Source organism: Falco peregrinus, chromosome 1 (assembly GCF_023634155.1).
Source record: "Falco peregrinus isolate bFalPer1 chromosome 1, bFalPer1.pri, whole genome shotgun sequence".
In the NCBI taxonomy this organism is placed as follows: Eukaryota; Metazoa; Chordata; class Aves; order Falconiformes; family Falconidae; genus Falco; species Falco peregrinus.
Genome location: NC_073721.1, coordinates 103,700,043 through 103,715,729, shown reverse-complemented (window position 1 = coordinate 103,715,729; position 15,687 = coordinate 103,700,043). Strand labels below are relative to the sequence as shown.

General features: G+C 48.2%; 1 protein-coding gene across 2 annotated transcripts; it reads left to right on the top strand.

The window, feature by feature from the left end:
- The first annotated feature begins 2,181 nt into the window (after nt 1-2,181).
- On the top strand, nt 2,182-11,284 carry LRR1 (leucine rich repeat protein 1). Of its 2 annotated transcripts, XM_055789762.1 has the most exons (4): nt 2,183-2,602; nt 2,692-2,790; nt 6,940-7,667; nt 10,275-11,284. In XM_055789762.1, the coding sequence occupies exons 1-4, from the start codon at nt 2,423-2,425 to the stop codon at nt 10,525-10,527; spliced, it is 1,260 nt and encodes a 419-aa protein (XP_055645737.1). In that variant the 5' UTR covers nt 2,183-2,422; the 3' UTR covers nt 10,528-11,284. The 2 variants fall into 2 exon arrangements, with proteins under 2 accessions (XP_055645744.1, XP_055645737.1); XM_055789769.1 differs by lacking the exon at nt 2,692-2,790 and having other exon boundaries at nt 2,182-2,602.
- Nucleotides 11,285-15,687: the final 4,403 nt, after the last annotated feature.

The following is a 15,687-nucleotide window of genomic DNA, read 5'->3' as shown; positions in this document are numbered from 1 at the left end:
AAGCAAATACGGAAAAGATTCACTTTTTTTTATTTTGTCTTTTTTGAGGGAATTTTTTATCTTTTAGAATTTTTTTTTGTCCTTTTTTGGGATTTTTTTTTTATTTTGTCCAATTTGGGGAATTTTTTTGGCATTTTTTCATTGTTTTAAACTTTGTCCTTTTTCGGGATTTTTTTTATTATTATTATTTTTGGCAGCTTGTGCCGGTGCTTGACAACCCCTTTGGCAAAGAAATTTTTTCTCATGTCTATAAACCTGCCCCAGCACAACTTGAGGCCGTTGCCTCTCATCCTGTCACTTGTTACCGGGGAGCAGAGGCTGAACACCCCCAGCCCTGTCACATTTGTGCTGGACCCCCTGGCCAGGGCTCCCCTCCGGCAGCCACTCCCCTGAGCCATGACATCACACTTTTTGGAATTTTTTTAGGTTTTGGATTTTTTTAGGTTGTGGGGCTTTTTCTTAAAATTTTTTTTTTGAGGTTTGGGGACTTTGGTTAGTGCAGTGAAAGCTGACTTTTGGCAGGCAGCAGCGAGGCTGGCTATGCCTTCACCCTCTGCATCCCCTTGGCACACAGCCCCCACCCAGCCTGCACCACGGACCCAAGAGTTCTGTTAAGTTCAGCAGTTTTATCCCAATTTCTACTGCAGCCAAGCTGATAGCAACTCTTTCCAGGTGCTGAAATTTCACTGTTGGAGGTTCCCAACCCGCGCTCTCTTCACCATTATGCTTTAATGTTGCAAATTCCTCAGTTTTTCTAATTTTTCACTTTACTGAATTTCTCCCTGTTATTTTGGTAGCACTTCTTCCGTAAGGCCCCGCATTCTCCTATGGCTTAGACAGCCTGAGCTGCCATGAAGAGTAGGCAGATGATAAGGGCTGGCACAGGCATCTAAATCAACCAAACAGCAACTGTACGCCATAGCAGATGAATGTATCTTTTTACCCGGGCTTGGTTTCCAAACACCCACAACTCTCATTCCTGGTGACATTTCCTGAGCCTCTTTTAGCAGCAAACCCAGCCTCAGCCCAGCTGGCCATGCCGGGGCCAGAAGCCACCACAGGGTGATGGCAGTCACTGGCAGTCATTCCTGCTGTCACCACGCTGGGCAAGACTTGGGGCAGCGCTGGGAGCACTGGTACCTTTGCAAATGAACACACAGAAGGATTTATTGTAAATTTATATCTATTTTTTTACAATTAATTCACAGGATCCCGGACTGGTGAGGGGTGGAAGGGGAGCGAAACCTCCCCAGATCTAAACTACAGTGAACCTTTTTTGAAATTGCTTCACAAGAAAGACTCCACTTCTTAGGAACTGATTGTCCATCCCTGGGCACTGGCCAGGCTGCCCAGAGAGGTGGTGGGGTCTCCTGCTCTGGAGACATCCAAACCCACCTGGACGTGGCTCTGTGCAGCCCACTCTGGGAGACCCTCACGGTAAAGACGTTTCTCCTCACGTTCAGGTGGAACTCCCCGTGTTGCAGCGTGTGCCCGTTGCCCCTTGTCCTGTCGCTGGGCACCGCTGAAAAGAGCCTGGCCCCATCCTCTTGGCACCCGCCCTTATATATAAATACATACATATGTATAAAAAAGATATTTGTATGAAGCAGTACGATCCCCTCTCAGTCCTCTCCAGGCTCACTCTATTCCTCTGTTACATACAATTGTAGAAATCGCCCAAAAGATTTGCCTGCAGTGTGGACCCAGGGCACTGAGCCGCTCCCTGCGGTGAGGCCAGTCAACCCTTCCGCCCGTTCCCTGTGCCTCACACCCTGGCCTGGGCTCCCCGCTGTGGCCAGCACGGGCGGTGTGCCACTCCCGCTGCCAGCCCCCCGTCACCGAGCCCAGGGGGCACCGGGGACCGGCGTGCCCACAGGGCTGCGCTCCCGTGTCCCTTCAGCTCCCCTGTGTCTGCTCACCCCCCGCCACCTCCCTCGACTCTTTCCGCCGAGCGAGCCGAGCCGGGCCGAGCGGAGCCGATGAGGGCCGAGCCGATGGGGGCCGAGCCGAGCCGAGCCGAGCCGAGCCGAGCCGAGCCGAGCCGAGCCGAGCCGATGGAAGCCGATGGGAGCCGATGGGAGCCGATGGGAGCCGATGGGAGCCGATGGGAGCCGATGGGAGCCGAGCGAGCAGCGCCGAGCAGAGCCGAGCCCCCTCCAGGGGGCGCCGGCGCAGAGCCCGCGCTGAGGGCCCCTGGCCGGGGCTGGCCGCTGCTGCCGGTGCCGCCGCCGGTGCCGCCGCTCTCCCTTCCCGCCGGGCGAGCCCTGACGCCGGGCGGGCGGCCCCCAGCCGGGCTGGCGGAGGCAAGCGGGATATCGGGGAGACAGGCATGGCGGCGGGCAGCTGTGCGCGGAGAGCGCGGGAGGCCCCCGGGCGGTGCCGCCAGTGAGCGGGCCGTTGGTCGGTGGCGGGGCGGGCGGAGATGCGGCTGCAGTGCGAGGTGGAGGTGGTCAGCCGGCTCCTGCCCACCTGCGGGCTGCGGGGCCGCGGCCGCGCCACCAGGGCTCTCCTCTCGCTCGGCCGCCCGCCCGGACGGGCGCGGGGCGGCGGCGTTTACCTCATGGTGTGCACGGCGCGGGACCGGGTCGGTGCTCGCTACAAGGTGGGGACGGCGGCGGGGAGGGGGGAGACCGGGCCGGGGCGGGTCCCCTCGCCCCGCCGCGGCTGCTGAGCGCCCGCCTTGCCTCGTAGGTGCAGGAGAACATCGAGCGGTTCTTCACCCGGTTCGTGGAGGAAGGCAAGGCCACCGTGCGCCTGCGGGAGCCCGCCGTGGACGTCTGCCTCAGCAAGGTGGGGGGGGGGGGCGGCCGCGGCTGGCGGCTCGGGACACCGACGAGGGATCGGTGCCGTCCCGAGCTCGGAACCGAGCGGGTGTGGAGGGGCCGGGGTGCGCCCCGCCACCGTGCTGGGGGGAGCCCGGTGGGTGCCTAGGCTGCCGGCTCGAGGTCCGGCCCGCGGACGCCGCACGGCGACTGACAGCGCAGCTTCGGCACCGGAGGCGTGCGGCGGCACGGAGCTTGGCTTTGTGTGTCCTCAGCAGGCTACGGCAAAAAGGAGAATAGGAGGTGCCTTGCTCACTTTGTGCCAGGAAGGCTGAGCCCAGCTTCTTTGCTGGGCTGTGTTCTGATTCTCCCACCTTCTGCTTCCTCTGGGGAAACAGCGGGAGCAGAAAGTCCATTTTTCATGTTGCTGCTCATCGCTTGTGTAGAGAGAAACAACTCTTTTCATCTCTCTGATACGTCATCTTGCTCTTTTGTCCTAAATTCCATGAAACAGTTAGTGCTTACTCTCTTTCTAATGAAGAGAAAAAAAAAAAGGAAAAAAAAAGGAGAACACTCTTGTCTTAGTGGCCAAGCAGTGTCCCCACTGGTTTTCAAAGCTGGAGACACATAGTAAGGATCAGCGCTACAGGCACTGTCTTGCCTTAATGCTTAGCTGATAGTGGGACTCACCAATGTATTTATTTCCAGTTCATAAGGTATTTGAAAGCTGTAAAGTGTTTTTAATAATGATAAACACACCAAAAAGATCACGTTAACATTCAGTTTTTATGCTGGTTAAGGGTTGGGTTTTTTCTTGCGCCTGTTCCAGTAATCTTATGTAGCCTTTCAGAGGAGGAAAGCAGGACAGCTTTTCTAAAACCTTAGAGTTAGGATGTGTAAATAAAAGCCAATAATATTGATTTTTTTATTGGGAAAATAATTTTTACTTTCTGTTGCAACTGATTATTTGGCCTGAAGAAGGAGATCCTTCAGTAATTTCAGTGATGTCGGACTGAGCAGCTGTAACTGTGAGTGGTGAAGCTTATTCCTTCACAAGCAGAATGCTTTCTCAAAGGGTCTGTCTAAGGAGAAATGCACAGGGTGTGTTTAAACTGCAGCTGCAACAGGCACTGACGAGAATCTTTGCCAAAGCAGAGTGGAGCTCAGGGCAGGCTGCAAGGTCTGCTTGAGAAACAAGGTGAATGAATCTGTATTTGGGAGGGTGATTTGCTGAAAAGAAAACAAATGTGACCCAGCAAGGGAAAAAAAAACACCAAACACTTTATTGGGAATAAGACTAGTAACTAAACATAAGCCTGAATATAACTGTGATAGGTCAAGATTTTGCAGAATGTGGCACAGTGCTGTGGTGGTCTGGAAATACCTTATCCGTGCAAGAGTGAAAGCTGTAGGTAAGGGAAGTAGCCTTAATATGATGAAGAAAGCAGTTCACCTGTACAGGGTTGAACAGAAAAGAAGCTCTGTATGTCCTGATCCAATTAATTTTTCTCTTGTCAGAAGCAAATGCGCTCTGTATCTTGCAAAACAGAAAACTCATGCACTAGATTCAGAGTATCTTCTTGTTCTGCATCCTTTACTCTGAACAATTCAGCTGAAGCCTGAGAAGTCAAAAAGTTTATCTCAAAGCAAAGGTACAAAAGCAGGCTTGTTGTAAGGGGATCTACTAGTAGTGTAAAATTGGGGAAGAAAGGTCTGTGGCTTAGTGCTACAAGATCTAACTTCGACTGTTCGTAGGGCCTGTAGGAAAACAGTTTGACAGATACTCTTTCAGTGTGGGTAGTAATTTAATTAACATTTACATCCATTGTTTTCTGTATGATAAGATAGCCCAAAACGTTGTTAGACTAAGTTTCAACTGAATCTAATGAAACAGGGCTTAGAATAATGACCAGAGTTTCTCCAAGGAGGCTAGATCCTCACTCCCCATTTTAACATAAGGCTCACCCTTATACTGTCAAGCTCCAGAAACTAATCCACTGAATTCTTCCAAAATCAGTGATATTATATATTTCTTTTAAAAGCTCCAAATCCAGAAACCAAATTTAAGATGCTTGGTAACTTTTCTGTAGTGTTTCTGCTAGTCTTCCATGATTTCTTTACAGAAAGGCTTCTTGACTCTCAAAGGTGGACAAAAGCTTTGTAGAAAAGAGATTTCCAGGTATGACTATAGCAGTTGTATGCAACTACTGTGCAAAATCCATCTTTGAGTTCTGCCAGGCAGTGCAATTTGCTGCATTCAGCCACATCAGAAATTTAAGTTGAGAAACATCGGTCTGGAGCATTCAACCCTGGAACAAAAATAATAAAAGTCACTGTGTTGGGTTGTTGGGTTTGGGTTTTTTCCTTCAGCAAGCCTGTGCCTGCTGCATTGCACACAAGGTCTGAAATCCATGTAATCTCCAATTGCCTTGTCATCATTCATTTAGCTCTGAAACAAGAGACTTGTTAAGGCATCAGCGCAGATAAACCTCTTCTCCTGACATCTATTCTGTGGTTGAGAGTTCAGGCTTGTGGCAGAAAATTGCATCCTGAGTGCTTCCATCTAATTCTTTGGGTTTTTTCTTAGTATTTTTCTCAAGGTATTCAAGGTTCCTCAACAATGGGTTTACAGATACTACGTTGCCTTTATGAAGGTATCGCGGAGGAAATTTGATGCAGAGATATCTGTTGTGCTTCATGCTTTGAGTGCAAAGAAATGTTGCCTGTAACTTCATTATAACATACAGTCATTTCTTTCACTTGGTCTTTACAGATCTGGAGGACTTTTTCTCTTCACTTCCAACTTTAGTTAGCTACTTATTACCCTCAGGAGCATGACAAACCTGCCTGTAGTTAGGGGGAGTTCTATAGCTGAATGCTCTTGTTGGATTGGCTGAGATAACGAATGCTGGTCTTGGATACAAGGACTTTTTATGTGCACCTTCCCCACCTCTGGAGGATATCACATCGGGAGTCAAGAGAATAGATGTGCATTAAATGCTTAAGGAAGGCAATCATTTTAGATTGCTGATGCAGTGAAATATGTTTGACCTTTATGGTCTTTATTTATGTCACCTTAGCATCCAGAAGTCTCCAGGGTGATTGCTTTGGTGTGGTAGGTGCTTATATTATGTTAGCTAGTTCTGGACCCTCTAGAATTTGGTATAAACAAATACATTTAGGAAAAAAAAGTCTTTCAGGTGCGGAAATGGGCATCACTAGGCCTGGGCAAGTTACAGCTGGGAACAAAGTGCAAACCTCTTGACCCTGAGCCATGCCAAAATGCCAAGCTTGTTCTTTCCTGCAATGAGAGATGACTTTTACTTGTAGGGATGCATTGTGCTTGTTATTTTAGAATTCACTTTATAGCTTAGCGTCTGTCAGCCGCACGTCAGCTTGACTAGGGACTTGCTAGAAAATTTAGAAGATAAATGTTTGGGCACCCCCCTGTTCATAAAAGTTAATTATATCAGTACAAGTGGATCACGGCTTTCTCGACCTTTATTTAAAATACAGGTCATCTGATACTCCATTGATTTGACTCTCTGTCCTTACTGCCATTATATTGTATCCCACTTAAAGCAAAATTGCTCAGTTGTTTACAGAAGGACTGCAAATAATTATCCTCGTTTGATGCTGGCACAACCAAACACAGCTCTGTGTGTGCGACCAGAAGCACTGACTTAACCTGCCTTGAAGCTTTCTACCTACCTTTACGTTGAATTTAGCCTCTGATTTCATCCTCTTCCTTCCTAGCAACTTTCAGAAATTATCACCTCCAGCTTTGGATCTCTGATTTTCCCCCTGTGTGTTTTTATAAACTGTCCCTTTATCCTGTTGCAGGTTAGGAAGATCACAGTGCATCAGGCTTTTTTTCTGTGCTTCAGTTTCAGCTGTGAATTCAGTGCTTTGTTCCTTTTCTGAGTAATGCAGCCTGGTTTGTTTGATCTAGATTATTCAGAGAGGTCGTTATGTCTCATTCAAATTGCATGCCATTTGTTCTTAAATGCTGTAAACAGCACATCAACCTAATAAGCCCGAGTTGTTTCCCTTTCTCATTTCATTGCCCTGCTGAGTTAGTAGCTCCAGATAGGGGTACAAAATAGTTCAGAAAGTGTTAGTACAAATGAGCACAAGAATAATTAACTTTTAATTCCACCTTTGTGTTTTCCTGTAGGCAAATGCCAGCAATTTAAAGAATTTCCTTTCAGCTGTGAGGCTGGCTCACCAAGGGACCGACATAGGAGCTCTCCCTCTCTCAACTTTGGTACCAGCAAAGAACTCGGAGGTGGAAAAACCGAAGACAAAAATGATCATAACCTCAAGAAGGGACTATCCTCTCACCAAAAACTTTCCTTACTCCCTCGAACATCTCCAAGCCTCGTACTGCAAACTTGCTCGGATTGACATGCGTGTACTTTGTTTGAAGAAACTCCGAAAACTAGACCTAAGTCATAATCATATTAAGCAGCTGCCAGCTACTATTGGTGACCTGATCTGTCTTCAGGAGCTTATTTTGCATGACAATCACCTGGAGTCCTTCAGTGGGGCTCTATGCAGCTCCACCCTTCAGAAGTCTCTTCAGTTCTTGGACCTGAGCCAAAACAAAATCAAAGCCCTTCCAATTCAGTTTTGCCAGCTGCAAGAACTCGTTAATTTAAAGCTGGATGACAATGAGTTGATTAGGTTGCCCTTCAAGATTGGCCAGTTATATCATCTGCGCTTTCTGTCAGCAGCTCGAAACAAACTTCCTTTCTTGCCCAATGATTTTAGGAAACTCTGTCTTGAGAACTTGGATCTCTTTGGAAATCCTTTTGAACAGCCTAATCCACTTGTTCCCAATATACAACTGAAAATACCATTGACTTTGTTAGAGTGTGCTGCAAGAGCAACCATAAATTACAGGTAAGAGTAGCATGCTGGGTACGCATTGCACCTATTCAGTTTCAAACCTGTCGAGTTTAAACTTTACTGACTTCTTTTTTCCTGTCAGCAGCTATTGCTCTTCACCTGTTAAAAACTGTAAGGTTAAAGTTGCTTTGAATTCCGCTTGTAAAATCATCCCTTCATTATGCAGGATAACGCAGTAAATTGGTGACGTGGAAGCGTTTAGAGCAAGCTATAGGTTTAAATGCTTTTGTCCACAAAATGGGGGCACCGTAACAGAAGATTCTTGCCCAAAGAGAATCGGTTCTACAACCCAGAACAACTTCTGACATTTTGTATTGAGGGGTTTCCGCTACAGTAGAGTTTGTGGCACTGATCATATTTTGTGTTGGGCTCTTGGACATTGCTTTCAAAAATGGTTCCCCTTCATCTTGTGCTCACATTAAAGTACACTAAAACTGTGTGTAATGCCCATTAGCCTGTGTGAGAGCAGTGTGTTGGCAAACGGTTAACTTCTGCCGTGCAGCTCCTAGTTACAGACATGGACCGGTCTGCCTCTGCGTGAGATGGGACCTCACACAAGCTGAGTAGTGTTGGAAGGGTACTGCAAGGTGGCTTCTCAGAGGGCAAGTGTCACACTGGAGTTGATATGACCTACTGCAGGCTTCTCCCTACCTTAGGTTTTCCCTGATGTTTATTTCCTTTGGTGTTGGAGTAAGGTTACTCTGTCTTATGTGGAGAAGCCCAGTTCTGAGGTAATTTTAAAAAATACTATTTCACCAAGTGAACATCACCCTTGCCAGGCTGCTGTTTGTTGTCAGTTCTCTCTCCTTCTCCAACACGGCTTGCATAGCTCTGCCTGCGTGCCGCTGCCTCTGATCCTTTGGCACCAGCTGCTGCTACTCCCTCCCTGTTCTGGGTGCAAAGGGAGCAGGAAGATGGAAAAAGAGTCACCAGTACAGAAAGGGGGTGAGAGACAGACTTGAAATGTTCCAAATCTACGTTCTGTGTCCATTCCTGCCTTAGGGGTGGGCAGCGCCCCATAAACCTGGGTTAATTGCTCAGAAGTCTCTGCTAAAGGTGTCCACAGGCATGCAGGGCACACCCTGGAAATGAGCCGAGCAACCAAATGTTCTGGTTCAAATCTTACCCCGATTTTATTAGAGTAATTAAACTCCACATGTCTCCTTTCCCAACTTTATATAGATTGCAGTGGTTTTGTTATAAGTATTATTAAGGCTGGGGTCTTACTTTCCTGGAGAATATAATCCCTCATCACTGGTCAGATTTTGGTGCTCAGTTACATTACCGGAGTACCTAAGGATACCTAGTCATTAACCCAGGCCCCATGCAGCAGGCTTTAAGAAAATGGCACCACACAAAACAAAAAAAACTTTCTGCTCCAGGAGTCTGGTGAGACGAGAGGCAATGAAAACAGTCCCCTTGCCCACAGATCTGTGGTTATTAGGAGACAACTTTGGTCAGAGTGGTCCTGATTATCTTAAGTGTAAAAGAAAAAATAGTCAAGTCTAAGAAGTGGGCAACAGACATTGTCTGACATTCACCGGATGTGAGAATTAACAAAGAATGAGAAACAGGAGTGATGATGGGCTGTAAAAACCTTGAGAATGGAAGAAAACAGGAGGAGGGAAGATGTGAAAGCAAATGTTTGGAAAATCAATCTTCATAGTAGCAGTCTGGGCAAGTACCAGAGCTGTGATTATGCTTTTCCTGACCGGAAAAAAGGATGTCCTGAAATTGAAGTGGTAAAAAAAAAAAAAAAAAAAAAACCAACCACAGGAGTCTTAGCTATGTGAATGATGGTATGTAGAAAGAATTGGGAATGTGTAGGTGTAGTCGGGATGTGAGTCAGTGAGACCTATTCTGTGAGTCTCAAATGACAGCTGGGCACTGGTGATACCCACACTTTGAAGTTAACTCAACAAAGTACTTCGGGGAAAATACTTATTTTGTACCCCAAACACAAGGCCACTCTGCTGCGAATTTAAAAAGAAGCAATTCTTGTTCCTGTCTCTGGATGTCGTTATTGCCATGATGGATGAACAGAGTGGTATATCAAAAGAACCTTAATTTATGGCCTGCAATGTAGTACTACTGTAAAAAGGCTCTTTTTGTCCTCTCTTTCCTCTAGATACGGTGTTTTTATGCTACTACCACTTCTTCATATTAGAGAGTGAGAAGTAGATGGTGGGTGCTTTCTCAGGCCAGGATGAAATACAGTGATCTTCCTGGCTAACGTGAGGGAAGAGCAGATACGTGCCCAGTTGTTTCATTATTCATAATCTTCTTTTTAATTATCTGTCACTGTGATACAGGCTGTTATGATTCCTGTGAACTCCCTGGTTCTTGCTGCAGTGTCTTCTGGAGTTCAGGCCCTTTGTACTTAGGGGTCAGTAACATGGTTGCATGTGTTTAGCGACTGTCTTGGAAGGTGGTGTTTAATTACTAACTGGTTCAATATTGCAGGTGGCAAAATTTCAGATTTGCCTTGTCTGTGATTTCAGAATGGTGTTTCTTCCAGCTGGTGCATATGGCATGTCGCTGCGTTTGAGTGACACTGGTTAATTTTGACGTGAATTCACACTTACTCCTCTTGTTCAACAGAATCCCTTATGGTTGTCATCTTCTTCCTTCTCACCTCTGCAAAGATCTGGAAGTGGCTAAAACGTGCCAGTGCGGAAGTGCCTGTCTGAGCAGCTTCATTCAGATCACGGTGACCATGAATCTCCACCACGTAGCTCACACCGTGGTCCTTGTGGATAATATGGGAGGTACAGAAGCACCCATCATCTGCTACTTCTGTTCTCTAGACTGCTATTCCCAGTTTCTGGATAGGTGCCTGCAGAGTAACGGGTGACCATTACCAGGTGCAAAAGCTCTGCCTGAAGTTCTGTCCAGTGACGGAGGAGCCTGAAATTGTTTTCTGCGTGTTACCCACACGTGCTGCAACAGAGCATTTGCTGCAGATAGCAAATGTCAGTCTTGCAGTGAGGGGGCTCTGTCAGCCTGATCCGGTTGCCTGACTCTTCCTCCACCGCTAGCATCTCCCTTTGGTTTGAATAAAAATCAATGCTTGGCTTGAATGAACCTTCCTTAGAATGTATTTTGCTTTCCCCTATTACTGTGATTCTGTTTGGAGTATCACGACAGTTTTCTTTGTTTTGTGGAGTAAGTCGTTTCTTCTCACTAGGGGAAGGAAGGTGAGCTTATATTGAACTGCTTTGCTTACTTACGCTTGAGGCTCTGAACGCTGCCTACAGAAGATGGCTGCATTGGCTTTTATCACTGGACTGGGCTCTTCCCGACCTGTTTACTGTAGAGCAACTTGGCAGGCTGCTATGAGAAGTAATTACAGTGGGAGCAGTTCCAAAACTGGTCATGTAATTCCAGGTGCTTCTTTTTTAAAAGTTCTGTTACAGCATTCTCACTTCAAGTGGGGACCAGCATTGCTGGTTGTTTTTTTACCAGAACAAATGGGTTTAGTTTTATCTCTTTGTGATACAAGAAATTACTTTTTCTAAATATGTGACCTAAACTTTGTTTCTTAACTCTCATGTTTTAAAGGTTCTAGAGTTGTTCACTGTGTCAACTTATTAAATTTTGAAACTCTTCTATGTACATGTGAATTGTGTTTTCTCTAATGAGTGTCTCATCCAGTGTATTCTAGGGATTAGCTCCTGGCCTTTTTCCTGATGAAGGTACCGAAATACTTGAGAGTATCCACACACCCTTATTTCACATCTTGTCAGCTGGTCCATGGCTGGGGTATTGAAACAGCACGGAACAAAAGTCCCTTGAGAAGTCTTTAGGCATCCCGTGCCCTGAGACATGTGATGGCTTGGAGCGAGAGGGAGCACGTCACACTGTTATTTTTGAAGCGGTATTGAAGCAGGAGCAGCAAATTACACACTTTGCATGTCTTCGGGTTATAGATAAGTACCCTGCTGTGGCAGTCATGTCATTTCAATGGGAAAACAGGATATCTGTACTTCCTGAGCACAGAACTGATCTAGACTGGGCTTCAAGTGACAGCTCGATGCGATGTACAGCACAAGGAGCAGCCTGGAAGGCAACAGCAGGCTTTGGAAGAAGGTACTGGCTTGCAGGTATAGCTTAATGTCTCCTGTGCGAGCACAACCTTTGTCCACGTTCTAAAAATCGGCAGTTTCAAACTCTTTACTAATCCAATTAGTAGCATTCACATTCATAGTAGAAATAAATATTGAAGCACACCTATGAAAGGGCTTTGCTCAGACAAGGGCAAAAGACACATCTTCCTGAGGAAGAGGATCCCTTATTCTAGAAATATCGAGTGTCATTAAAACTTTCTGTGAAGGTCAGGATAACTTGACCATGTTCTTTTGATACAGTATTCATAAAACCGTAACTCTTAAGCAACTACAGGAAGAATTGGATGAATCATTCCTTATATGTTGCTCTTCAACTAGAGAGAACTTGTGAAGGAGGGAGGCAAGTGTGCCTGTTTACCTCAACAGCAGCCTTTGGAAAGCACTGCAGAGCTCACCCTGGGAGTTTTTGAATAGTTGTATGCTAATGCTGTGGTAAAGGGAGAGAGATCTTGTCCTAATTGCAGCAGCGTAAAGATTACTCATTTGGAAAAATACCTTTTAGGTGGAGTGCATGATTAAGGGGAGGGGAAGAGAGTACATGCAGAAATTTGGCCTCCTGTGGGACTGGGGAATTTCAGATGCAGATGTGTGGGTGTCTGCACGGCTGAGGGCCTGCCAGGGGGGCCAGCTGTGCTGGGCGGAGGAGGGAACTGCACCTGCATGGCCCAGGGCGTGAGCAGCCGGGCTGTGAAGTCAGGTCCAAGCCCTGCTGTGCTGGGAGAAGGGATCAGCTGGGGGGCCAAAGGCCAAGGTGAACAGGGCTGCAGCCCCCCCTTGGCGGGGAAAGGAGACTGTGGGAAAGGGCTTTTTGTACACAAATAGTTTGCTGTCAGCTCTCCGTGTGCGCTGGGTTGGTTGTTTTTTTAAACCCCATGTGTGTGCACTGGGCTGCCATTACCTCTGAAGCGAATGCCATCCCCAGAACTTGACTTGGCTTCCCTTAATCCTCTGAAACTACGGCAGCTGACACGGCGTGGAGGAGGGTGGTAGGGTGCTGGAGCCCTGTGCTGCAGAGGTCACTGCATTAGCACCAGGGCACCTTCTAGCAACGCAGCAACGTCCCCAGCGTGCTGTGATCTTGCCGTCTCCACAGAGGTCAAATGTGAGGAGGAGCTTTCTGAACTCCCTGCTTTCCCACCACCCAGCAAAAGACAAAGAAAAGGGAAGTCTTGTGCAGCCAAGCAGAGGGGTCGGAGGGATGTACGATGTCCCCAAGTTCCCTTGGGAGTCTGTTCCAGCCAGCTCCATTTTCTGTGTCTCACAATCCCTGCAAACAAGCTCTTTCCGTGCTGCAGAGCGTTGTCTCGGTAGGGTGAAGTTCCCCGATGGCAGCTTCATCCCAGAGGTGCGAGGTGCGCGGGGAGGTAGCTGGGCTCTGAGCCGGGGGGCTGCAGAGGGGTGAGCAGCCGGGGCAGCTGCTGCAGCGCTCCGTGCCTGCGCTCCCGGCCCGGCGCTGCCGGCTGCCAGCCAGCCAGGAGGTGGCGGGGGAGCCAGAGCCGAGGCCGCTCTTCCGAGTTAGATAGAGGGCAAAGCAGAAATCGCTTCTTTCAGGAGCATCTTCTCCGGCGGTTTCCCTGGCGTGCCAGCAAGACGGACGCGGTGCCCGACATCTCCTCCAGCTCGCTCGTCTGGGGAAGAGGCCGACTGGCAGGTGCGGACGCCGGTGTAGATGGCAAAAGACGGGCACAGTTCTGCTGGCTGACAATGCAAGCACAGGAGCGTGTGTGGCCCGACTGCTGTGCCCAGGGCTTTTCGCAGACAAAATGGGACCAGGCAAAAATTGTTCTCATGAGAAACTATTCTACCTCATTTATTGTACTTGTGGGGAACTGTTGGGCCGGTTACATGGTGTTTCCTATTTGTAGCAACACAATTTGATTGAATCAAACCAACTTTGCTGCAGAGTCCAGCCTCTGTCTTTTAAGCAATGCTCTTTTTTAATGCCTCGCTTGAAAACCACCAGTTGTGCCTGCATGATTCGGAGAAACTTGCTGAGTTACACGAAGCTCAGCAAAGGTCAGGCTGTGAAACTGTCATTAAAAATGCGTCCTAAACATAGAAGCATCACTGTGGTCACTTCTCGTTAACCTTGTACCCAAGAAGTTTTGTGTTTGCCTTGGATGTTGTAGAGTCAAGTCCTGCAGGGTTACTCTCATGGGGTTAAAGCAACCGATGGCTCTCACTCAGAATTTGAGGACACTGTCTGATGTGAGACGCTGTTAAATGCAGTTGAAACCTGTATTTACCTGTCTCGTCTTGGGGAAAAAGCCTTGATGGCAGATCTCGAGTTGATGCTCATGAATGCTGTTGCAAGCGGGGCTGGTGGCAGGCCGGGTCATTCTTTAATTGGCCTGGGTTTGCTGTGCTGATGCCACTTGGCGTTATCTGAGTGCTTTGCAATCCTTCATGTGTTTATCTGTGTGCTGCCTGTGTGATAGGGAAACTCTGTTATCCCAGTGGGACAGCATTGCAGTTGCTGAAGTTTTACCCACAGCCGTGGCAAGTTCGTAAATCTGGCTCTGTGGGAGTTGCCTTCTTGGGACAAGGAATGCTTAAAATTAGGAAAATGAGTATTGATTGCTAACCCAGACTAAAAAATAAACAGCCCCCGAACCTGCATGTATCAGTAACATCCTGCGCGGGAGGAGGTGGTAGCAGCCTCCTGAAAACAGTATTGTAGTGCCGTAAGGGATGAGGTGCAGCGGAGACCCTCGTGGCGGGGGTGCTTGTGAAATGCGGGGCCACTGCTGCGGGCAGGCGGACAGAGTCAGAAATTCCTGCTGGACAGAGTGGGACATGCCGGCACTGCCGTTCGCTCCATGGCCAGGCTGGGGGCTTGGTGGAACGCTGCGCTGTTGCTGCTCACCGCCACCACCCCCACACACGGCATGGGGACGGCTGGCAGGTTTGGAAAGCTTCTCGAAGGCAAACTGGTGCGGTTCCGCAAGCACCAGTGTCCTGCTGCCACCCGTCCCAAGGACATGCATGGGCACCGTGCCTGGCCCTCGGAGCACACCGTGCCCTGGCCACGTCACCACGTCTCACAGCTGGGACTGTTCAGGATCCCCAGAGTAACCCCTGCCATTATTTGTAACTGTAGGATTATTTCATTCTAGATTACTCTTGTAGTTTTAGAATGACCGTCATCTTACATTCCAATTCTAAAATTATTGTCTTATGTTCTTGTAATTCTAGGATTATGTATTATTCTTGTAGCTTGATTTTATTATGTGTTATTTTTGGAATTGTTGCATTGTTTTATTATGTATTATTCTTGCAATTTGAACATGATTTTATTACGCATTGTTCTTGCCACTCTAGAATTATTTTCTTGTATTCATGCAATTCTGGAGTGATTTTTGAATGTATTAGTCTGGCAATTCTAGAAATTTAGTACTCTTGCCATTCTGGAATTTTCTTCTTATACATTAATCTTGCAAATCTCGACTAAATTTATCCTTGCAGTTCTAGAATTAATGCGTCTTATTCTTCTTGTGTTTCAGGAAGGAATGTCTTGTCTCGCTTTGTCAAGCCTGGCATGGTTTTTCTTTCCTTCTTGCAGCTCTAGGGTGAGTCTCTCACGCGTTGCTCGGGCACATCTGGGCCGGTTTCACCGCTCGGTCCCAGCGGGGCAGCTCCACACCCGGCTCCCGCAGCGACTTTCTCTCGCCCCCGCACCCTCAGGGGCTGGGGGCCCGGCCCGGAGGTGCCGCCGAGACCCCAGCCCCGCTTCGCGCTCCCGCTCGGTCCCGCAATTACCGGCGGCCAATGGCAGCGCGGCGCGGCCGAGCGCCCGGGGCAGCAGCCGCCCCCGGGCCGGCCCGATGTGGGGGGCGGGAGCGGCTGCGCGGCCCCCAGCCGGCGGAAGCGGCGGGGAGTGACGGCGC